A 26746-nucleotide genomic window follows, 5' to 3' on the forward strand; every position below is an offset into this window, starting at 1 on the left:
GGATGTAATTTCAGAAAAGGAAAAAAGACAGAAGCAGAGAAATAAAGCGAGCGGGTTGAGTCGGAGCATATAGTAGATTATAGGAAATTAAATCGAGGGCAGAGCGAGGCGATTACAGAGTTATGATTTCACGAGCCGCCACAAGCACCGAGAGGCCAGATGGAGTAAAAAGTCATATCTCGCTCCACTTTGAAGAGAGTTAAGTAGATTAAATAATTGCATCCCAGCCTGATCGGCGTCTGTTTGAGCCCTGCAAGGACTCTTGGAGGTAGAACTGCCTCGGGTCAGGGATGGGATCCTCTCTGCTGATCCACAATCTGGAATTTCTTATCATCTCACTCCTCAGCGGTTCATGCCTGGTAAGTCATTTCACTTATTTCATTCATTTTGTGCAGTAAGCAGTGTTTTACCTGAGCGTTGCACGTGCACAGTAGATGTCCAGGGGTGCTTTCTCTGTGCACAGATCACTGACAGCATGTCAAACAGAGCAGGCAGATGAGCAGCCATCACTTATTTCAAACATCTAGATGTGTTTTGCATCAGAAATGTGGATTTTTTTTTCTCAATTATTTAGGATTTAATTAGAGAACACATTTATATTAATCATACCTGCAAAATGGATTCACTGCTTTTGATTTCTAATAAACTTGATCATTTCATTCTGCTCGTGAAGCTTGTTTCAGGTTTGAAAAGAAAAGCTTTTCACTCATTTTACACCAGCTTCCATGATTTCCTCTCATATTTGCTGCATGTAATTCTTGGCTTAGCAGTTTTACATATGTTGAAATGCAAAAACAATGCATCTGACATCTTTTTGCACGTTGACAGCTTTTCAAGTGGACTTCATGTGCGCATTGCTGCAAACAACAAACAGCTGGGATTAGCGATTACACTCTTGTTCTATCATGTGCATCATCAAAATTGCAACACAATAAATGTTTGTGCAAAGTAAGGTAGCCTAGTTTCTGTAATAGACAGAGCATTGTGCTGACTAAATATCATTTTTTCATTACAATGCAAAGCTGTCACCTGCCTGAACAGAGGCTTTTCTAACACAATGTTTCATTCATTCATGTAGCAGCAACACCTTATCTTTTTCTCTGCTTTGATTCGCAGCTGTGTGAATTACTTTTGCCAGATATTGTCATTTATGAATGCACTTTCAAATATTGTCATAGCTGTATCCTTTTTGCTGCACACACACACACACATAGCCGCACACACAAACACACATACTGTGCAGGCAAAGCTGCACATCGAGTTGGTTTTGTGTGTTTTGGCTGAGGCTGTTGTGCATTCAACAGGCAGTTCGCCCAGGCTCTGAGGTACAGTGCATTTTCCCAGTGATGTGGTCCATCACTGTGCCGCACTGGGCCACTCGGCTCATTGGTTTAGATGGCAGAGGAAAACAATTAAAACACAGCCATGTATTTATAGCTGATTCAACATTCAGTTTTTTAAAAGGCTCTGTCTGTGAATTCTGTTTACCCACTTTTAAGCTTGGTGTTTGCTTAGTCTTCTTCACAAAAAAAAAAAAAAAAAAAAAAAAAAAAAAAATCTTCATTTTTTTACTCCAACTGTGTCCAAATGAGATGCAGATTTTACTGCATCTACAGTAAAAAGTGGAAAGTGAGCCTGTTTTTAAAAGCAGAATATGAGGATTTTTAAGTTGACGCTGTCAAACTACATGAGTATGATATTCCCAAGCAATAGGCATTAAAGCCACAGAAATCAACTGGGGGAATCATTCTGAGTTTGTTGGGGCCATTGCATCCAGCATATCAATCTGAATTAACTGACATGAGTCAAGGGATGACTTCAATGGGTTTTACATCTCAGCGGGGAAGTTGTGGTGACAGCTTCCAGATCGGGCTGTAGCTTACAAGACCTTCAGTGTGACAAGCTGCCTCACTAACTTAATTATTACATTTATTAAGTGGAAGCGGTGCTTTCAGGAAATCCTAGTGGGGATTTAATTCCTACCTCATGACTGTGTTTTCCTCCGTGATGACTTGCATGTGTTTGGATCCTCAGAGAGTATCTTTATATGTTCGCTGCAGCCAAGTATTGTGTCAGTTCTGGACAAAATACGACTGCAGGGACTGTCATGTTTTGTTGAGCACAAGGGACTTTTGACGAGCTTTATAAAAAGTGAAAAATATCTGCTGTTGTATCCATTCTTCTTTTTTTTTCATGAGATTAGATAGTTAAATCAAGGCTGCATTGACCAGAATGACTGATCAGGACTCATAAATGAAAGATTTCTATATTCTCTAGAGGATGGCGCAGTAGATGATAATAGATATGATTAATCAGTTTGGCTCCATTGGATCATGCTGGAAGCTTTCAGCTTCATCAAAATGGGCACAATAAGGAGAGAGGTGCACAAGTTCCTTTTTCTCCCATTTTTTAATTTACTTTTCACTGTGGGTCATCATTTTAATACCTTTAAGATTTTGATCTTAAAAAGGACACATGCATGCCACCTCATACCAACCCTTCATTATAGCTTTATCTATCTCCGTCGCAATAGAACTTTATAATACAGATTGGAGTGCTGGATAATCTCTCCTCAATCTGTCTGTGGTAATTAGGGGTGGAAGATATTTTGCTCACTAATTCAAATGAAGCGCAGCTGCATTTGGATAATAGCTTTAATATTGAAATTTAGCTTTGTGTGGCCATTTGACTGATACCCAAAAGGACTTATGAGAATTTTTTCCCCCACTTGTCTGTGTTGGTGTGGATGTATGTGTGCATCTGATGGGGCATGAAATGAAACATCCTAATTAATGTATTCCACAAATTTGCTTTTCACTCAGTGATTTAGAGAAAAACTGCTGAAACTACAGTCTGTTTGATTGCATCTCGTGATGATACTTAGTCTGCAACTTCATGCAGAGTTATTTCACCAACTTCCCATAATAACACATGATATGTTGTGTCAGTTTGAAGGGTTTTTTACATTCAGATTTATCTTTAGTACAAAATTAGAATGAATCCCAATTTATTTCTTAACTTACTGAAACAAAGTTCAAAGAATTAGAAGTTTTATAGACACAGAATTTGTACTAAAACATCATTTTAACTAAACTGTGTCATTATGTCAAATATTTTTTCCTTAATTTTTGGTGATTATGACAGTTTAGGATGATAAACTGGTGTTGTTATGATGCAGTGATAATGGCTGTAGCATCAGTGCCCAAACAATTTCTTTACAGTTTTGAACAAAAAGTGGAGATTTTCTTTGGTTCCATGTGCAGTTCATGTTCATCTCCAATTGATTACACCTCTTACAGGTGAACTTATTACATAACTTGTCTCATCCATAATACTAAATTAGTTATTTGGCTCTAAAATAATAAACATTTGAACAATGAAAGTGCGACACTGCATTAAAAGATTGAGTTTTCTCTCTCACAGTTTTTTGAACGAATTCCAGATAATAAAATTAACCATCACAGTGTTGATTTAAAATTCACAAAATTAATTATGTTTCATTGTGAAACTGTAATATGGTTAAGATACACTACTGCCTGGCCAAAAAAACCCAAAACAAAACAACAAAAAAAACATTGCCGCTTGGATTTAACTAAGCAAATAGCCTCCTATTAGATAATGACTACTTACTGGATGATTATCTTTCATCTGGAAACAAGTTATTTAACCTGCGCTAATGCAATGAGTATCTCCTCATTTATGAAATGATCATGTTAAAATAAACACCCTGCGGTCCTGGAAAAGCTTAAGAAGGGTAAATCGTTGGCATACATCAAGCAGAGTAAACATCTCAGCAGATTGCAGAATCTACTACCAGTCGGTTATGAACTGTCCAATATATTACGAACTGGAAGGATATTTGGGAACTATAGTCTTTCAGGAAGAAATGTGGTTGATGAGTTGCGATCACTTAAATGGTTGGTGAACTTAAATTGAAGAAAAACAACAGTAGAACTTAAGACTATCTTTAACAGTGAAAGCAAGAGCATTTCCACACACACAATGTGATGGGAATGCAAGGCATTGGGATTGATAAGTTGCGTAGCCATAAGAAAACCCAAAGGGTGCAACATGATGTGCCCAAAGAATGAGGTCAGCTGACTATGTGAATATACTGAGCAGCCATGTTATTCCATCCGTGGATGTTTTCTTTCTTGATGACACGTGCATATGCCAAGATGGCAATGCTAGAATCCATTGGAAACAAATTGTAAAAGAGTGGTTCAGTGAGGATGATACATCATTTTCACGCATTGGGAGTCTCTCTGGAGAAGGCTTTGGGCAGTGGTCAGACTGTCCCATCATCAATATAAGATTTTGGTGAAAAAAATAATGCACCACTGAATGGAAATAAATCTTGTGGCATTGTAGAAGCTTGTTGAAATACTACTACAGTGAATGCATACCACAATCAAAGACAAAAGTGGTTGAACTACATTTCAGAGTGTGACCTTATTTTTAGTTTTTTTTTTTCTGGCCAGGAAGCAACAAAACAATATATTAGCTGTAGTAACAGTAGATCTCTCTGTCACTGTAGATTTGGAAAATTACTTTTGTTCTAGCATTTCATTAATTTTTTTCATTCTAGGAATGTACAACATCGCTTTTTATTTTATTATCATCATCTGAACTTATCAATCTGGTATGAAAATAGTGCAGCAGAATTTAACTTAGCTGCAGCCAATCATCTTCAGAGATGTACAGATTTCTTATGTTCATATAGATGTGCTTCTGTCACATAAAGCTCAAGGAGAAAATGAAAAAAATACTTGAAATGCATTAAATCACCTACAAGAAATGATGGATAGAAAATGTTCAGTATTCCCAGAGGATCACATGCCTGTGGAAAAAGTGGATGATTATGGGTACAGGCCATAAGAGGGTGGTGTGGGGTTCCAGTAGCTCTAAAGACAGATGTCTGTGCAGTGCAGAGTGCGGCATTTTGTACATATACACTAACAGTACACACTAACAGTCCGGTATGATAGCTGACCATGTGGTCACATCTGAATCCTATAGTGGATTTGGAACATTTTAGGGATATAGTATCTGTCACAGTTATTCAGAATTAATTTATTGATTTCATTTACAGAGTATGTTGTAGCCGTTCATTGTAATCAGAAGCAGGAACTTGTAAAGTCTCCCAGATCTAGTTCGTTTCCAGATGTGGCCAGTGGTGAAGCAGTTCTGTTGAAAGCATTTTCACTTTGACTTACTGTATCTTATCAACACGAGCATACCAGTCTGTGGAAGGGTCAGGAGAAACAGGTGTAACATCTAAAAATGTTCCTTATTAATCTGTTTTTATTGGAAATGAATGGATTATTTTTTCAAACATGAAACGCAAGCAGGTTGTTTAAAAGCCTGAGCGGATTTAATCAGTAAATAGTAAAAGTGTCCTTGGGGAAAAAAAAAAGTTCAAATGTTAAAAGTTATTGATGTAAACACCAGTACTGTATTAATAGAGTTTATATATATTATATATATATATATATATATATATATATATATATATATATATATATATATATATATATATATATATATATATATATAAACTCTATTAATACAGTACTATATATATATACACTATTCACAAAAAGTTAGGGATATTCAGCTTTTCGGTGAAATTTCACAACAAGCCTAAAATGCATTCAAACCTGTACAGGTGAACTTAATGTGATCTTCTCTAAGCTTTTAAATGCACATGTCCAACTGTTAAATGTTTCAATAAATTTTGCACAAGTTGCTGTTCTCTAACAAGGAGCTAAACGGCAAAAATCACAGCAGGTGTGTGATCCTTGAATTGACCAATAAATGTCCTGGTTCAATTAGAGCTGGTGTTTAAACAGTTGTCCTCATCATGCTGTTCACATTTTGACATCATGAGACCAAGACGACACCTAACAATGGAACAACAGTCCCTTGCCATTGCGATGCTTCAAACAGGACGTTCTCAGACAGATGTGGCCACTGAGCTTGGAGTGTCACAGAGTGTCATCAGCAGGTTGCAACAGAGATATCCAGAGACTGGAAGAGTCACAGAAAGGCCTAGAAGTGGACGTCCTTTGGCCACATCCCGTGCTGATGACCGCTACATTGTGAACACTGCCCTGAGAAACCGGATGATGAATGCCACTCAACTCCAGGCACGTTTAAGAGAGGTGAGAGGTACCCAAGTGTCACGTCAGACCATTCGAAACCGTTTACATCAGCGTGGTCTGCGTGCTAGACGACCTACACGGGTACCTGACCACACCACCAGGCACAGGCATCATCGTCTTGCATGGGCCAGGGAGCATTTACGCTGGACGAGGAACCAGTGGGCCTCAGTGCTGTTCTCTGATGAAAGTCGATTCACACTGAGCAGAAATGATGGCCGGCAACGATGTTGGAGACGTCAGGGAGAGCGCTATGCATCAGCCACTGTTGTCACCAGGCGAGCTTTTGGTGGTGGGGGTGTTACAGTGTGGGCAGGGGTGTCCACTTGGTACAGAACTGCCCTACACTTTGTGAATGGTACAGTGACAAGCCCATACTACCTGAATAACATCATTAATCCAGTGATTGTGCCCCTACATGAACAGCACAGGCCTAATTTCATCTTCATGGACGACAATGCTCCTGCTCATCGAGGCTGCATCATCAGGGAACGGCTGTTGGAGACTGGTGTACCTCAAATGGAATGGCCTGCACTCTCTCCAGACCTGAATCCCATTGAAAACCTGTGGGATCAGCTGAGCCGTCGTGTAGAGGCTCGAGACCCTGCACCCCAGAACCTCAATGACCTGAGGGCTGCCCTTCAAGAAGAGTGGGATGCCATGCCTCAGCAGGCAATAAGTTGCCTTGTGAACAGCATGAGACGTCGTTGTCAAGCTGTAATTGATGCTCAAGGGCACATGACGAGATATTGAGACGTTCAAATTTTTTGTTGTGGTGTAACTACCATTGTTGTTACCTTTTGTGTTGAATGAATTTTTTGAGATGAGGAAATCAGTAGTGCATCCTTCTACTTAAATGTCTTACTTTTATGATGCTGAGATAAACCTTCTTGTGCCAGCCATGTCTCAGAAACTTTTGGTTTTGATATCTCCTGTAAAACTGAAATCTTTTATTTATATACAATGAATAAAAGATTTCAATTCTGAAATTTTAATTAGAATTTATTTAAATTTCCCTTTGGGAGTTAATAATTTTCAAAATGTAATTTAATTTTATTGTTAACAAAGATTTACAGTGTTGCTGATACTGAACAAACAATAAAGAAGGACGTTTTCTCCCCAGGTTAAACAGGAATGACCAATGCATTTCTAAGTATGAAATAAATTGATGCTAAGAGTTTTTTATACATTTACTGTAGAGCTCACACTGTGGGCATGCAGCATTGATCTTGATTGTCTTTATTATTTGGCCCCATTAGTAGACAGAAGGACACCCCCACCCTACAAGTATTGCATTAAGTGGTCCACCCCCTTTAACTCAGTCACATCAAATTCTTTTTCTATACAGGAAGAAATCACCTCTTATATACTTCACACAAATTCTACAGGTGATTTTATGATGAAATGAGCTGCAAGGTGGAGACACCATCAAATATTGAAATGAGCTTTTTTTGCACATTTTGCAGCACTGTTCTGTAGAATAGTCAACTTAAGTAAATTGTGTCACCATGGCAACAAAATGTGTGCCCCAGACATGTCCCATTTAATAGCCCTGAAAACATCACCATCATAGTGTTATTTATAGCATATCTGTTTTTTGGTGTTTTCCACATTTGCAGATTTTTTTCCTATTTTCTTTTTTTTTTTTTTAGATAAAAGCAGCACATTTGCCAGTTTGGGTTGTAATTTCTTTTTAATTCATCTTCTGCTTATTACCTGGGTTGTCTCCATGGCTACTGCACTTAGCCTTCATAGACATGGTAGATTACTGATAGAAGTTTAGGTTTAGAAGCCAGTGGATGCATAATGTAAATTAATGTCCTCACAAAGACATCTTTTGAAACTTGTATGTGTGACATTTTATGCATAGCCATGCCTAACACGAGTAAAAGATTCCGTTGGTCCAGGCATAATATGTACATTAATTTACCAACCATAGTTTCCTGCACAGAAGAATAAATGCTTGGCACTTCTTTTTTTCTTGATTCTTTTCGTACAGCTTTGGCAGATATGGATCTGTGGAGCAGACTGGTAATTCATGTAAAGCTTGAGCAAATTTCCTGGAGAGAAACTTTACACCAGGCCACATGGCTGTCTTTCCTCATCGAAATCCAGCTCAGTAAACACTCTTCTATTGATAATCTAACACAGAAGTTCAGTCACATTTGCTTGACAGGACTGGGATAAATTAATTTGATGTGTTCTTTACACTATTAAAAATGTTACACCCATATGAGATATGTGGGTACCACTCTAGAGTTGATTTTTCATTTCAAAAAATTTTTTTTGAGGTGCCATGATTATGTTTTTGTAGATTTGAATGTAATCTAATTAGGATGATAAATCTTTTGGCTCTTAACCTGTCACGTTCTTCATCTTCACAGAGAGAAAAAAAAACAAACTGTTCTTTTTCCCTCATCATAGAGCTTATTGAACTGTGTTTGTGTAAATAATTCATAAGCCATAAACATGATTATACTGTCACAGTGAAAAGACATTTGACTTATCAAGAGCAGTGCATGGACATCAGTTCTTTAAATTGTTGGATTGAAAACAAGAAAAGTGGGCAAACTGAATACATGTGATGGACATTGACAAATACCAAACTATACTGGGTATAGATGACTGGATCTGGGCATCTCATAAGCAGTAAGTCTTCTTGACAGAACTGGCAATAGGGTGATGGACACTCAAGGCTCAATGATAACTATGGGGAGAGATGGGTAGACTGTGTATTTCTTTTTGAAAAGCAATTGTAGGATATATTGCTGTCTATATGCAGGCATCAGAGCAAAAAGATCTCAGCTTGTCACGTATGATGCTGTGCGGTTGCAGACTGATCAAAGGGCCCATACTGACACATGCTCAGTACTGACATCATGTATAATGTGCATTTCAGTGCAACAGCTTCACAGTAGAAAACTATCTGAATGTTTCTTATTAGTTTGACAAGTATTACAAATCTGAAAATTATTGCATGCTTTTTCATGCAAAGTTTTCTCCGATGACGGGGAAGGGGATTGGGGGGCCTTTTTTTTTTTAGCCCCCAACCATCCTGTATGAATTGACATATCTCAGAGAAACTCCCCAGATCTCAGTCAAATCAAACACCTGCTAAAGGTGTAAGAAAAACAATGACTTGTTCAATCCATAGAAGAATTACCTTTTCTGTCAAGGTGTTAACATGTTGTTACCTGATGCGCCAGAACACATCTAGCAGCCTTGTGGATTCCATGCCTGCATGGATCAGAGCTGTTTTAATGGCAAAAGGGAAACATCTGATGTTGATGCTTCACTGTTGAGGTTGATAAGTAGAGAAGATCAAGATACAGTTTGTTTGCTCCACACTGAAACAGTTACTGACAATCATTTTTTTGTACGACACCAAGTTACTCTCCATGTTTAACATCAAAGTTGATTATCATGTGATGTGTGAGTCTTTCCAGGAAATCAGACAATTATGTAAATCAATTTTCCATGTTCACTTTTTTCCCTAACCTTCTCCTCGCATATTATTCCGCTTGAGGGCTGTGTATGTATATTTGAGTAATGAATGATTACGACCAGATAAATGCTATGGGAGTGAAAAAATGATGGGGTGAGAGCACACTCTGTATTGCTGAAGATGACAGGGACTGGCCAGTTTTATAATAATTATTTGTAAAAGATTAAGTTAAGAATTTAAACAATGGCCATGTAAATAAAATACCCAATCTGAATGTCCAGTAAAAAAAAACCAACTAAAAATAAATACAAAAGTGATAAATCAATGGTTAAAATGGATGAAGTGAGATTAGGATGCAGGCTGATCCTCTTCCTGATCCAGGTCTGTGGGTTCTCCTCGCTCACACACACACACACACACACACACACACACACACACACACACACACACACACACACACACACACACACACCAGGTCACCTGAAATATTAAAGGATATATGCCAACACCGGGATTTGACACGTCAAGGCCTTACGCTACGCAGCTGCATTGTGGCTACAATAGTTCTCCTTTGCCCCTAGGTGTATTCAGTGTCACCACACTCATTCACTCGTTTCGTTCCCTTCCGGCTGGCCATGGTCCTCATCCTCTGGCATGCTGGGACACCTACACAGGAAAAGAAAATGTGATGTCGCACATACTTCCAATTGCAGTTCCTTCAGCTTGCATTGACCAGCATTAATATTTTTTTGCTCAATTCTCACAGAGTCCTTGTCCTGTCTCTGTGTGCCGGTCGCCTCAGACCACCCATGGTCCCAACATGCCCACGGTGCCTTTTCTGTCTTCAATTGTTGTTTATTAGTCCCTCCATTTGGAGGTTTTCCTCTCCTGCTCTACTTCCTAAACTTTTTTTTTTTTTTAATCCCACTGTTTGTCCTATCGGGGCAGGTGGGCTGATTGCATTAAGGTGACAACTCGTGGTAGACGGCAACACAAAGGGTGGCCAGTTTACATGCACAAAACTGAAGCACAGCAACTACAAGCAGTTAAACACAAAAAGCAAACAGCAAACAATTAAAAGCAGATTAAAAAAATAGCGTCACTCCTGCCAGATCACATGTAGGCTTGACAATGATCCTTTAATACTGGTGATGATAGACTACAGACTTTTTTCCCCCATTTAATTTCTATTTAACCAAAAAATATATAAATAAATAAATATTTAAGATTAGAAATGTCTTTTACTGGAGTAATCTGGCCAAGAAGGCAGCACAACCAAAAGTTTATAATCTACCACATAAAAAGTAGACATCAGCTATTAAACACATCAAGTAAAACAGAGGTAGGAGTCAACAGCATGGGATGAATAATGCAAAGAGATTTAAAAGCAGTCACACTGACCGATGGAGTTTTTACTAGCATGGCCTAAATTCAATTTACCAATAAACTCCACCAGAACATATTTTGTTAGTCTCAGTTTTGTATGGTATTCCATATGGAAGCCTTACATTTAGAATAAATATGTATTGCACACACTGAAAGGATTGTGTTAATTTGTCGTCATAAACAAATGAGTAAGTTTTTTATTTCCACTATGTGATATGGCTGTAAACCGGCAGAGTAATGTAAAAAGGTTCTATTAATGATCTTCTGCTTCCTGTATCCTTGGGGACAGTTTTCTTTTTGAACAAGAAAGAGAATAGCAAACTGCTCATTTACTCTGGTTAGAACTTACTCTTTTTTTTTTTCTTTTTTTAACTCGAGTGTCAAAATAGTATAAAGAGAAATTTTGATTGGCTTTATAATAGCCTGCAGAGTATTTCAAAATCCTACGCATGCTGAGGATTTCAATCCCCAGGATCAGTTTGGGATGTTACGAAATGTATCCTCCCTTGATCGTAACTGGAAAGCACAGTCAACTGCTTCAGGCCATGTTTAATTATTTTAAAAATTATATATCCAGTTATTTCTTAGATTTACATTTTTTCTGTTTTATGAAATACTCTTCGTGTTAGTTATAGTACGCATTAGTTACTCATTAGTTGCAGTACACACGAGTAACTTAAATAGGGGAAGACAGTATATATAAAACATACAAAGAATAATGAATTAATATTTTAATGCATTCTCAAGTGACAACAATTAGACTTTAAGATTAGTTTAAGTGGTTTAACCCTTTCATACTTGAATTAATAAAGAACGCAACATTTTTTAAATACATTATTTTACCCCTACAGCATATGTAATCATACTTTTTTGTTTATTAGTGAGATTTACAATTTATCATGATTTATGATTTATTTAATGTATTCTATAAATTATTTATAAAATATTATATAATCATAATCATATTATGTAAATCTTCCCTAAAATATAGCTGTATCATTTTTTTTCCCATTTATCGCAAAGGCAAACTTGCGTTATTACATTATGTTCAATTCTATTTTATATGTTTTTATTCTCCTGTGAGTGGAAACGTATTGGATGACTCACTAATGTCCACTTAAGTGGTTTATTTACAAAAATACCATCGTCATTCATCAATATGTCAGAAAAAAGCTTGTAAATGGGCACTCACCATAGGGCCACTATGCATGAAAGGGTTAACTTAAACCAACATTAGGTTAACTTTTACAGATTTAAAGACTAAAAGGAAAAGCTTTTTGAGGCAAAATTAGTTTTTTCAGTGTCAAATCTTTACATGAACATGAAAATGTACCTTAGATTGTTGGTGTGTCTGTAATTTGCTGGTAGGGATGGGGAGTGGGGGGCTTAAGTCCATGACGTGTTGACAGTGGAGTGCTGTCAGTGCTGCGGTTGGAGACACTGATGGGTCTGGAGCGGCATCATTGGCAAGTGGAGCGTCTGACTGGACACCTGTCAGTGCCACCGCTCCAATTAGGCTATTTCTTGAATTCTCAGGTCTACTTGCAAGGCCGCCAGTTCCTCCTGTCCTCCCGCAGTTGTCAGCAGGTAGAGCTTGTTGATTTCAGCGGAACATTTTATACATTTATTTATTTATTTATTTATTTTTCCTACACTGTCATGTCAAAGGAACTTCTCTTCATCCCACTGACTGTATGTCCCACCTCTTATGGCATTTACACAATTCAACTCTGTTCTCACACTATCACTCTGTTACTGTGCATGTACTGTATTCAAACCCCGATTTCATTTAAGTGTGTTTGACTTTTTGCAAGTTTTACTACAGCTTGAGTTCTCTCAAACCTTTGGGTACGAACCAGGTGATCGTGCTTTGATTAAAGTGTTTAGGAGTCATTGATTATGCTCAACATAGTTCATAGTTAGGAGTTTATTTGTCAGCACACATAAGCATGGTTTTGTTTTTTTCTTATCCTCTTCATTCTTTTCTTTTCTTCTATTTTCCTTTTAGAGAAAATTAAGAGAAAATACCAGAGAATTTAAGGAAAATTTTGCTGAATGAAGATATTTACATTACTGTGTGAATTCTTGAAGTGTCACCTATTGATAAGACATTTTTTCTTACACTGTGGAATTTATAAAAAATGTAAAATGCAACAACTAGACTGAAAAATTAATGTGACTAAAGTTCATTTTAATAATTCCACTGTATTGTTGCACTGCTAGGTACATGCTGTTAAATGATGTAGTCTGTGCAGTATGCTAATGTTCTTTCTGAGTTCTCTGTGTGTAGCATTTATTAAAACAAGATCTAAACTCATTTTCCTCCAATATAAAGTACTGGCATCTCATAACTGTGAATCATCACATGTCAAGCGGACTCTTTAATCACTGAATATATTCACAACAACCGAATACTTTAAACCACAACGCCATTAAAATGCTGACATACAGTCAACACAAGTAGGATGTGATCATTTTTTATGTTGTGGGATGTGATTAATGTGGATTATACAGCATTCTGCCTGATGTCACTTAGCTTGTTTTTTTTAAAAAATAATTTGTCATTTGTAATGTAGTTAAAGCAGTGAGCAAATATTAGAGGGTTAGACAAAGCTTGTTCTTTGTAGATGTTTTTCAGAGCCACAAGCAAGAAGTAGTTTATGTACAAAACACCTGTTCTTCTGCCTGGAAACTGGGCCAGTTCTGATTTTGTCCCGCGCCACATTAACAGTGACAATCCATCTTTAGGTACTTAAACATATTGCTGTTTTTTTTTTTTTGCCAGAGAACCAGTTTTTCTTCTCTTTAATCTGGGAATTTATGCCTGCTTTTTCTCTGCAACTATTTGTTTTGTTTGTTAATCATATAACTAGCCAATATATAGCTGGTAATGAACAGCAACTGTCTTTTTGTGGCCATTTCTGAGTCAGGATGTACTGTGTGGAAAATAATGCTGAACTGATCATTAGCACTTTGTGGCAATGAATACTTTTGGCACCACCACTGAGATGTGAATAAAAAAGAAAATAGGTTGGGAGTTTACAAAGTTCCATTTCGTGGTATGGATGTTTTAACCAGAGTCGCTGTTCTTGAGTGAAATGTTACTAAAACAAGGCAAAAATAATGTTTTACACTCTGAATAGTAATTATGCAGAAAAGACAAAGGAAATAGAAATCCACAGAAGCAAATAAAACCAAATGTTTTGAGAGGGTCTCCTCCAGTGCATGAATAATAATTATATGACTTAATTTTACCATCCTAATAGGCTTATGGAGTAGGCAGATTTGAGACATCCTGTTTTGAACTCGACCTCTACAACATGTGTTGTAGTTTTGAGCTGTATGGAGGTGTGAACTCTCACAGCTGCTGTGCGTGGCTTGCAGCGAGATTGCAAGTCACTTGCTGTCGTCACTGGTCAGTTTACATGTTTGCCTGAATTTTCCTCGGATCAGCACAGGAGCCTTCTCACAGAGGCAACTTGTAGTAGGAAAGCTCCCTTGACACACATATCTGTGTACTCAGTGTTTCGCCACGGAGCTTTGCAGCAGCTCGGAGGATTCCTGAGATAACTAAAGAAGAATTGCATTTTCTTCAACTTTCTCTTCCACACGTCTTTGCTTGCTGCCTGTCTTTTTTTGTATTGACTGACACATTTCTCAGTTTTTATGAAGGCCTGTGAGTCAGACTCATAACGCACGTGTTAATAGGGGAGTCTTCAGTTTCACCAGCGTGGTAAGACTATACCATGGCTGTGTCTGACTCAGGAAAGGGTTTGTTTTCTTGACATATCATGACCTCTGCCTTTTTTTTCTTTACTTTTCCATGTGAAGAATGTGTAACCCAATCCCACTTTAGACCACACTGAAAAAAAAACAAACAAAAGAAAAAACGATATTTTGATGATGTGCTTCATGCCTTATGAACTTGAACATTCACAACAATGTCCTGCTTGGCTGTGTATTGAGTAGCAATGTCAGATATTTGTCTGCTGTCTGCCTTTAAAGCTGGGGTAGGTAATCTTGCTCAGAGAATTTTTTTTTTTTACTCTGGGTGATAGTAGTCTATACATTTTGTAACCATAAAGAATAAGAAATCTAGTTAGACCCCTCAGTTTACTGTAAATCTGTAAAAACTCGACCGATCAAAACATTCAGGCCAAATTGAAGTTGCTTCATTTCTTATATTCCGCAAGTCTCTTCTCCTGGCTCTCCTCCTCCCGCAGCGCATACCTGATAGCCACACCCTGCATATAAATAGCCTGTTAATATGAAAATATAAAGTAGTGAAGAAACTTGGAAGGCAAACATGGCTGAGAAAATGCAGGAAGGATTTCCCCGACCCGGCTCAGTTTATTTGCCTCCACCTGCTGAACAGCCGAGAAAAAGAAAATTGTTGGTGATAAAAGCTGCAAACTAGAAAAGCACTCGGAGAGCAAACCTCCGTCACGGCCTTTAAAAAGATTCCTGGATCCAAATGGTGATCCGGATCGCCACCAAAATTAAATCACTCCTGAAAATGTCATAAAAATCTGTCCATAACTTTATGACTTATTTTGAACACAAACAGACAAACAGGTAAACATCAGCAAAAGCATAATCTCCTTGGCGGAGGTAAGAAAAAAGCCTTGGATCACGCAAGGAGCAAAACCAGAGGGAGAGGAGCCAAAACAGGGCGCCACTTTCACATCTTTGTAGCTCCACAACATTATCTACTCCAGCTTTAACTGTGACCATGTAGTGATGCATTTAAAGCAGCTTAATTTTGCTCACTGGTACTTTGAATGAAGCATCCTCAATGGATGTTTCATTTTGACAAAGATTACTGAGGACAATTGAGACATGGTTTGATGATGCTAAAGAAGCTTTGCTAAACTGTATTTCTCTCCTACAGTTTCATTTTGTGAAGGTGTGCCTCCACATTTCAGCTGAATACTGAAATCGTGCTGTGTGGTGACGATCCTCAAAGGGATGTTGAGTTCATTTTCGTGTGCATTTATAAAGTGACACATTTGGAGGAGGCAGAATCACCCTTCAAAGTGTAAAAAATAGTTCAACGGGAAAGACATTTTATTACAGTTCAACAGCACAAGAAGTCAAGGACACACTGATAGCTAGTGTTGAATTTGTCTCTTATGGAGCGTTTTCTTTCCCTATGAGCTTCTCACTCTATCAGCATTGTGGTGCAGACTTACAGTACTTGCAGGCAATATGCCTGGAATCCCAGAGTAGCTCAGTTGGAGTTGACATGTGAAAATTCTCAGCTATGCAGATGCCTTTGCCATCGATGGGAGATGCGGCTCAGCCCCACCCCCCACGGTTTGTGAGCGGCTTGTATTTCAAATATACCGAAGCCTCTTCTCTCATCCAACTCACCTAGATGTAATAAGACGTGGAAGTTTCAGAATATACTGAGTGACTTTCGAAAAGAACCAGTGAAAAAGAGTAAGATTTCGCACATGTGATCCAGTTGTTTACGTAATTTGGAAGCAGCTCAGATTCTGGGCAGGAGTGCTCCCCTGGCACATGGCTTATGCCTGAGAGGAGGCAGGATTTCTTAAAAGAGCCTTTATTAGTTTCATTGCAAAACTCCGAGGCTTACGGTTTGGTAAGTATGCAGTTTCACAGCTCCAGACTTTCCAGTAATAAGTAAGAAATACTTAAACTGCACTGCAGTGGAAATGTTGGCCAATTTAAATTCAGATAACAGTGCAAACGTTGGCTGGACTTCCCTGTGTTGACTTCATGGCAGCCAATGAGAGCAAAACTTCTTACAGTTTGCAATGCTGTGATACTCCATTCAATGCAAAATGTGTGTTTCACATGATGATACCTGAATAAAGAGACATGATTAGTGTGTGAACTGACATTTTCAATTTTATTGTTGATTGCATGCCTTTTCAGTCATGTTGACCGCTCAAAGCACTTTACACTACATGGTACATTCACCCATTCACACACACACACTCATACCCCGATAGACACACCGCAGGGCGATGAGGAGTTCAATGTCTTGCCTGAGGACACTTAGGGATGTAGTCAGGGATAGCTAGGAAGCAATCCACCAGCTCTCTAGTTGGAAGATGACTGTGCTTCCTCCTGAGCTTCAATCACCCCCGTTGTTGGTGACAGTAAAGGCTTCAGCCATCTCTGTGGCTCTGTACGTGTCGTAAGAAGTACAGAATGGCTGACTGACTGAACCTAAAAACAACTTGGTCAGTGATTCATGATATTTTTTTGATGAGTATATCAAAACAGTATTTTAGATTAATGTATTTATTTAATATGTATATGTTTTTATGTCACACATTTTATCATGAAAACATCAAAGGTTTTATTTCTGACAGACAAAAGTCCATTATTGTGGGCATTTAGTCTCATCTTCTGTGCATCACGTCTTCTTCTGCAACTGTTTTGCGTTATTCAGGAGAAACGGTAATTCAGGAAATTGAGCCTATTTGAACATAGCACCTATAGTGCAGATGGCTTCCTTTCGAAATGTTGTCAGTAAAGATTTGATGTCATTTATTTATGAGTTTATTTTCACCTGTCATTCAAATGAAATTTTTTGGCCATGTTTTCTTAAAACACGTTTTTTTATGGCTACAAGGACATATGGTTTGAATAAGAATCACCAACATTTGTTATGTAAACAGCAATTTATTATGTGATTTAGTTGAAACCTCAACTAAAAAATGTCTTACGCTCTAGGCTCCTTGTAAAACTTTTAAACCCCTTCCCAATTTCAAAACTATGACGTCAAAAGAGGTGAAAACTTTGCTTTCACTGTTTGTATCCTTTTTTTTGTTTGTTTGTTTTTACTGAACTACGTTACAATCAGTGAGTTTCTCTGAAATTTAAACATGAATTCCAGAAAGAAGAATTTACCAGTAACTACTTATTAGGGGTGAGAAAATTTAATCGAAGATCTGGATTTTTTTGTTTCACAATTTTAAAATAGATTTTTTGTTAAAAAAAAAAAAAAAAGGTTTTTTTTTTCAAATAAAGAAAATAATCTATATTTAATCCCCGGTTTGTTACACCCTACTGGCCCCTGTCGCATTTCTTCTTAACTGAAATCAAGAAAACTGAGGATCAAAAAAAAGTTTTGTACATTTTATTTTGTTTTTAATCTACAAAAATCATCAATATCGAGGAATTGTGAGAATTGCAATTTAAATTGAATCAGCACCCAAAAAAATCGGAATTGAATCGAATCGGGACAAAATCATATCGTCACAGCCCTACTTGTTTGTAAAAGGTTTACAAGGGACTTAATAATTCTCTTCCTGAACTGAGCTCTTTAACTTTCCCATATCCCAGTTTTCTGTTACTTTTAACCAAACTTTGATTTAGTTTTAGCATCAAATATTTCTGTCATCACTGTTTTGAAGCTTTTTGGCTTTGACTAAATAACATAACTATAAAGTGTTGAATGTTATATTTTACATGACCTGAACATCTTCCGACTTTATAGTTTTTACCGAATATTTTGTCATTTTTTCCAGGAATTATTGAGGATATGGTTTTCAAATAGATCAATTATTATCAATTAAGTTTAATATTTTTTTTAATTTAATTTATTTTAATTATTGCTTAGCTGCATATGGGTTTTACATTGTGAATGGTTTTAACTTATTTTTCTTAGTTTAGATAATGCCTGAAATATTTTAAATAAATAAACTGTTTTATAAAAAAATATTTGCATCTATACAAATGCATACATAAATTAAAGATATAAAGAGTAAGAATAAAGATTTGATCAAATAAACATAAGATATGAATAAGTTTGTATCCTATTTTTAGGGAACCTGAACTTGTTATAGCATTCCTAAACAAGGACATTATATAAATAATGACATACATTTTTCAAACTTTACCATTCTTCATTTGAATGATGCCGCTTCACTTAGTATTTGCAGAAGATGGATTCTACTAAAATCTGACGTGTTGGTACAGACCTATGCTTCCTGCGCAACATCACAGCTTAAGGCATTTCTGGATCTGACTGAATTTTGTCATTTATAGAGAAGTGCAGGAAGCAGTTTTTGTCAGGGCAAAAGAATGTAAAAAAAAATGTTTATCCTGTTTGTCCGTGGTTGACAGTGTTATAGAAGTTTAATACAGGCACTGAGTGGTGCTGTTAAAAAAAAAAAAAAAAAAAAAAAAAAATATATATATATATATATATATATATATATATATATGTATTTATATCACCCTGCTTTTATTTGGAAAGAAAAAATGTTTAGTGGTTTAGTAAAGTTTGGGAAAAATAAAAGCTGTAGCTAACAATAAAGCATTAATATAGTATATAATAGAGACATTTTCTTAATTACCACCATGGATGTGTGTCAGTCAGGTCTTGTATTATCTTGTTTTACGACATATAAACCCTGGTTTATATGGACCGGTGTGAGATGGTCCACTTTAAACAGACCCTAGTTCATTTCCACAGATAGTTCCCTTCAACACGCATCACTGTGATTTGAATTCTTATGTCAGCTGGACATCACTTCATCCCCCACGGCTGATCCATTGCCAATTAACTTACAAAACCTTAAATGGCAAAACCCCATGCTTAGCTCTGCTCTTTTTCAATCTTCACCGATTGATTTGCAACTTCTACTTACTGGAACCATTTACAACTGAATCTAAAACTGGGCCCATTCATTCCATTTTCCTCTTTTACAGACTTATTGTATAACTAGGCTGTACTCGCTGTTGCTTTCATTAACTACTCCTTCTTGTAGGAATTGCTGTTCCTACATTTTTTATTCTAATTTTATAAACAGTGTATACTATATTTAATACTTAGTAATTATATACTCCCTATTGTATGTTTTATTGTTGCCTCGGACACAGGCCACCATTGTAAATGAGAATATGTTCTCATTTCACTTATCTGTTATCTGTTGTGGACATGTTTCTGCACTCTGGTGCAGACCAAAGAAGGAAACTCTGGTTCATTTGAAAACCAGGGGTCTCAGTTTACTTGCAAGTGAACCCTGATGTTGTTCAGTTCCAGTATGAAAGCGAACAGACCAGTCAGTGAATCAAACAGATGTAGACCACATCATAGTGCGACATGCTCACAGCTCGCTGCCTCTCCCACTGCTCATACTAAACAGCTTCTTGTGAAAACTGCAGGTTTTAACACCAGAGTAAAAATGGAGACTGCATAAATGTGTTGCTGCTTCAGTGTTTACTATTATCGAATGACCCTAGCAAGTCAAAGAGCTGGATTATCTTCTTCCTTCTTAATGGTCAGAGATTGTTTGGAGGAGTACTATTGTCATTGTTGTGGCAGTTTGGTCTACTTGGGTTAAGTGTAGTGTGAAACCAAAGCAAAGCAAATGAAAGTGGGATATACCTTGGCATTCCCCACCCAGCAGAACCAAGACTCTCAGACTATCCTGGTGTGAATGGGCACTTAAACTTATGATCACGCAATAACTGGACCACATGGCAAACCAATGGACATATATATAGTCAAAAGAAACAGGTTTGTCTTTGAGCACAGATGTTTGGTGATTTAATATTTCATTAAGTGCTTTGTTGTGTTTACAGCGACTGAAATGTTTCTTTTATTCCATGCATACTGTTTATTATCATAGATTCTCCATTTTCATCAATGATTTTGGTCTAATAAAAACCAATTTCCTTACCCAGCAACCAAAGACCTTTTAGTAAGTGGAATGTAGAAGGAGCAGGATGATGGGTCAGCTGCATTCCAGTTGGAATATACTGCGTTCAGCACAGCCTGTGTCTGTGTGTATTTCCCTCGCTCACTAAAATGCCTGAGCATCTTCATCCTGGTCAGTGTGTATTAACATTTGTCTCATGGATGTATAGTAAATCCTTTAATGCATTTATAATGTGATCCACCATGTTTCACTGGCTATAATCCAGAAATATTGCAGCATGTCATTTTGGGCCTTTATAGAATTTAGTTGATAGAATCAGTTTAGTAGAATAACTGCTTTAATAGAATAAAAAGGCTTGCAGGCTTTTGTTTGGAAATTAATTTGTTATCCTTTATCAAACCAGGAAGGTTTCCCTGGGATATTCTTCTTGTAGGGATTTATTTTTAAGACAGAAGACCATTTTTATAAAACAATTTTACAATACAGAAACACAAGGGAAATCACACGCAGGTCAATATTTATCAAACATATTTCTACTGTCAGAGAATATGATGTTTAAAAATGACATATACTTTAGTGCAATGTGCAAAATACCTTGAGAAGTAAGAAGGTGATGTTTCTAAGGTGAGAATATTTTTTCAGCTCATTCCATGCCCAGGGAGCATTAAAAAGAGAAAGCATTTCATCAAGCGTTGAGTGCACCATGGGGACATTTTAAAGAAGAGTTAGGCTTATAGTCAGTGTTGTGATGGAATACAAAGCTTTATGGCAGACTCCAAGGAGACAGGTTACCTGGAAGTACTTTAGCAATAAATGCAAGCATGTATTTCCTCCTGTGATGCAGAACAGGTCGGATTTATACATAATGCGATGCATTTGTGCGCCTACATTTGTCACAAAACATAATACAGCTTGTTTTGGACATTATGGTTTTTTTTTTTAGGGGGCATGAAGATGGGCACGTTTAAATCACATCATTATAGTCTAATGCATAAAGACAAGCTATTTACTTCCAAGAAGGAACGCATTATTGAGAAGTAATAAAAAGGCTAGTTTTGGGCTTAACCATTTCAGTGTATTATCAGTATGGACATTAAAAACCTGTTTATTAATCCATTTGTTACTTTTGTTAGCTGTCAATATGGAAGCTTTCTGATGTTGGATCATAGGATTTGCTATATTAGAATGAAAATGAAAGGAATTTGCATAAATATATTTTGACTTTTTATTTTCAAGGTTTGGATTGTTTACTCTGTGACTGCCTAAAGACTTCTGCTTTTAAGGGATGCCACCTCATAGATGATTGTATAATCTGTATTTAAATTAATGTTATAAGGATTGACTCCATTATTTCTGTTAATCAACTAGATGAAAGGTATCCAAAGACATACTTGCTAGATTTACTGGCATCTCTAGATTCTCTCTAGGACAGAGTGTGAGTGTCGCTGGTTGTTTCTCATTTTGTGTTGGGCCTGTAAAAGACTGGTGACGTGTCCAAGGTTAACCCTGCCTCTCAAGGCTCCAGTCCCTTCCAACCATGTATAGAAAATGGATGAATAGAGGAAATAGATAAAAAATATAAGGAAGGAGGCTGAAGGCACATTTACTCTTGCTTTTACTTTATTTTTTATTTAAACAGAAACTGATGTTAACCCAGTGTTTGCAGTGCTGAAGTCTTTCTGGTCCACCAGAGTAGTTTGTCTACGTTTGTGCATAAAGTAACTATACATATGAAAATAACTGCATTTGAATTTTAGCATGAATCAGTGATATAGATACCCTTATCAGCTTAGTTAGTGGAATGTTGGCATTAAACTGAATCAATCCACTAAGCAGCAAATTCATGGATTGATTCCATGTAGTGGAAGCAATTATTCTGGTAAATGCTTCAATTCAGCTAACTTAACAATTCAGTAGAGCAGCGTAATGTTTAGACTTTATATCAGGATCATTTAAAAGTTTTCATTTAAAGGTGGCGAAGCAGTCTTTCATGCTTCAAAGGGAAACACTGGTTGAGATTTTCTTAGAATTTCCTAGAAAGCCTGTTTTGTTTTTGTTTTTTTTGTTTTTGTTTTTTTTTTCTTATTGCAGCCAGTTAAGGCCAAAATTACACACTGACAAGTTGTCCAGGGCTATATTTAATCACCGGTTTGTTACATCCTACTGTTGAACTTTGCTGTAGTAGGTGTGTTTGATAAACAGAGCTGGACATGTCTGGAAAATCAACAAATGCAGGAAAGTAGTTTTACCCGACAAGCATTTGATATGTCATGAGTACCGTGGCCTCATTTAAAGCCTGAGTGTGATTTATGGAGAATTATCGGATTAAAAAAAAAAAAAGTGCTTAAAATAGTCTAATACTTGTTAACAGTCTGGAAAGGGGTCACTTTTTTTTTTTCACAGGTCTCTACAATTTATTAAAGTGAAACCTGCAACTGACAGTAAGGTTAGGGTGAGGACAGTGGAAGATAAACTCAGATTAAAACCTGAAGCAATAAGTTCTACAATAATATCCGACTTATAAAAGGCTCTATATCTTATCATATGAGGTTAAAACAGGACGGGTAGGGTGGGCAGAACCAGAATTCCTATCAGAGGAATACCGAGAGACCTTAAACTCATCAAATCATTTTTGACTCACTGACGAAGGCCAGCGAGCTGAAAAGGTATTTTAGTTATTTTTATAAAAGAGAGTGCCTGCCTTGAAGATATTTGTGCTTGACGTATCAAAAAACAATCAAAAATAAAGGTGACAAAATATGTGGTTCCATTATTTTCAGGCTAAATAGGCAAAAGCCTTGACTTTGGGACAGCTATTAGCCAATTATTAAAAAAAGCATAGTTATAAATATAGAAAATGAAAACATTTTAAACACAAAACTACACTATTACCAAGAAAAAACACCCCACAAACACTGCAGCAGAGCAAACTGCACAGGCAGCAGAAAAAATATACATTATTGGGAGAAGAACTCATATAATAAACAAGCTTATCTCCTGTACTTTCAGAGACTGGAGAGTCACTGATGAGGATTCAAAGCAGATCTTCCAGCAAACATCATCCTTGTCGTATCACAATCTGTCATTCTCTTGCTTAGTTCAGGTGAAATAGGAAAATGTGGACAGCTCTGTTATTCATATATTCAATGATGAAATTCTTCTAAAAGGCAGGTCTTCTTTTCAGTCCAATTACTGGGAAGGAACTTTTGAGATTTCAGATTTTTCATCAACATCGCCATGGCTAAGATTGACAGCAGCTCATTGACAATATATGCATGACTACATGCAAAATATGAGCATAATGATGCACTCAAAAAAATCCACACTCATAAAATGACTATTAAAAAACAATTATAAAGAAAGTAAAGCCTCTTTCACCACAGTTTTTTAAGACCTTTAATTATCAGACAATGTAACTGCTTATTATTCAGTGCAGCTTGTGCAAGATAAACAAACTGTTTTGTAAGCAGTTCTCTCCAGATCCACCAGAACCCGAGGTTTGTTGATCGTAAGCGTGTCCACTATGACAGGCAGTTGAAATCCCTTGTCGTAACCTTCATTCATAAGATGAGACACAAGTTGGTGTCAGAATCCCTGGAGAAGATATGACTTACTGCCAGAATGTGTCAGGATCCTTTAGATGTTCATTTGTCATTGGAAGATAGTAGTTCTATAAACTGACAAATGAAATATACCAGCAGCAGAGAAGCGCTGTATCCTTTTTACATAATGGTAATAGCAAAATGATCTTGCGTTGTTGCTTGATTAAATGTGCATTGTGATTTTTGACATCCTTTCAAGTGAACTGCTTTCATATTGTTTTTTTCCTGGAAGTCAGACATAGAATCACGTTACGCGTTATTTATATTAACCCTTTCAGTGACGCTCCAGGGATAGCAACATGCTAAGCAAAGTTTAGATATCATTTTTAAGGTCACTGTAATTACTGTCATGTTTAATTACTTTCTAAGAAATGGGGAAATATGTGGTTCAGAAGTATTTAGAGAGTATTAATGATATATGAACTTATTCCAAAAGAAATGTGACTTCATGTGGCTGCATGTCAGTATTAATAAGGCTTTAATGGCAGTGTGTGTTTTGTTGATGGTGCATGTGTGTGTCAAAAGCTATTGCTGTTTTTTGCATCTTTATTAAATTTGAGAACTCTGTCAGAACTTTGCTTTTGCTTTGTGATTTGCAGTAGAGTAGCTCTTCTGAAAAGTACTTCAATCAAGGTGAGCAAGTGTCTGACGTTCAGCTCTCAGCAGCCTCGTTACTAAACGAAACCGAAGGGTGTAATAATAGCAGCCAATGACAAACTTCCTGGGGAATTAATGGAGGACTAATTAGTCTATAAATAATTGACTTTATTTGGACTGTAGCCGAAATTAGTCGTCTTACAAAAACAATATATTTGTCTTAGATTGGCAGACCCCGGGATACCTGGTGCCTCTTTGGTCAATAGCGAAGAAGATGGTGATGATGATGATGATGTTGCCCTCTAAATGTGACACATTTTAATACTCGGCTTTAATCTTCTAAATATTTAAAACAGCTGATTTCTCAGTGAGTATTTGCTCTCACTGTTCATGAACATCTTATGTGGATAACTACTTGTCAAAGTATTATCCATTTGATTTCCTTTAAGCTCCTGTTTTCATCCCTGAACTTTGCCTCCGGTAATGTGGAAGATGTTGTCTTTGTGAAACTTTAGTTTTTCTTACAGCTTACAGAGCAAGGCTTCAGATATAAACTAATCAGGTGGATTAATGTTAACTGGTTTTTAAGCAAAGGAATTAAACAGTTAATAAAGGTAGATATTCAGAGAAACTGAACAGCTCCATGAATACTTCACCTGAACCACCAAAGCCACACAACTTGACATTCAGTTTACTGTCATCATTAATTTATGAAACCTTTTGTACATAGAAAAAAAAAATATTACCTTGAGAAAGCTCTCAGATATTTTAAGACTTAACACGTGTTTCTCTTGCTACAGCGGGTATTTTTGTGAGTCTTTTTAAAAAATGGATGAGTCCATTAGAATGTGTCCATGTTAATAAATATTGTAGAGCCCTACTTTCTGCTTCCTTACCTATTTAGTGGTCTCAATTATTGTAGGTCAGTGCGATTTGCAAGTCTATGAGAAGAATGACCCATCTTTATTTGTTACTGCGCAAGTTTGCATAGTGAAAGTACAACTCTGGTCTGCTAAGTCACTAAGACAAAAAAAAAAAAAAAAAAAGAAATGCAAGAAAAATAACTGTGATTTCAACAGCTGTTGATATAAATAACCAAGTGGGAGCACATAAAGTCTATTTCTACTGATAATTGCTATGTTTTAAACACTGGCATGGTTTTATGTTTCATCATCAGATGCTGTCATTCAGAGGATTACTGTTTATTTAAGCTGGGACTGAGAGTGTATCACATTGCACTAATGCTACAGCACTACTGTAGTAAAACTACATGATCTGTTACATCTAAAAAAAAGGAGCTTTTATGGATTATAAATCAATTACAAAACCTAGAACTTTAATTTAAAATCCTCAGAATTCATGCATAAATTTACATTTATTGAATCTCATTGTGCTGCTGTGAAATCCACTGACCTGCAAGCAGTCATTTATTATTTGTTGTTTTGTGACATCCGTTGATACAGTATATTATGAAATGTCGAAAGGATTTGATTGTTATATAACTGTATATTTTAAGCTTTTGATGAAAATTAAAACAATGCTGTTGCGTTGCTCCACAGGATCCCATACTTGCTGCATTAAATTGCTTATATAATGGAAAAATGATCCTTTTTAATTTAGGAGAACAACACATCACAGCTATCTGCCTTGTATACTGCCTCACAGAGAACACAGAATGTTTCCGTCTGGGACAAAAGGGCTGTTCTTCAGGGCTACAACCAAAGCAGGGTATAATTAGGAACTAAATGCTGCTTTCAGTCAGAATGTGGTCTGCGTGCATTTCCAAAGGACAGCCAGTCTTGTGGTTTGTGGGTTTTATCATCAAATGTAAATTGCACAGTTGAAGAGGAGTGGCACTGACTCATAGAGTTTAGAATATCCAGGAACCTCATCCGCTAAAACATTCATGTG

At 36.8% G+C, this 26746-nt stretch overlaps 1 protein-coding gene across 1 annotated transcript in view; it reads left to right on the forward strand.

The window, feature by feature from the left end:
- Positions 1-264: 264 nt before the first annotated feature.
- The window catches only part of pth1r (parathyroid hormone 1 receptor), a gene marked incomplete at its 3' end in the record, with an annotated part of 59274 nt that continues 32792 nt past the window's right edge, over positions 265-26746 (forward strand). Inside the window, exon 1 of the mRNA XM_079243181.1 lies at positions 265-359. Within this exon, the coding sequence (XP_079099307.1) occupies positions 291-359 (69 nt within the window). The 5' untranslated portion in view covers positions 265-290. The remainder of the gene's footprint in view (positions 360-26746) is intronic.

Source organism: Telmatherina bonti, assembly GCF_933228915.1.
Source record: "Telmatherina bonti genome assembly, chromosome: 7".
NCBI classification, from domain to species: domain Eukaryota; kingdom Metazoa; phylum Chordata; class Actinopteri; order Atheriniformes; family Telmatherinidae; genus Telmatherina; species Telmatherina bonti.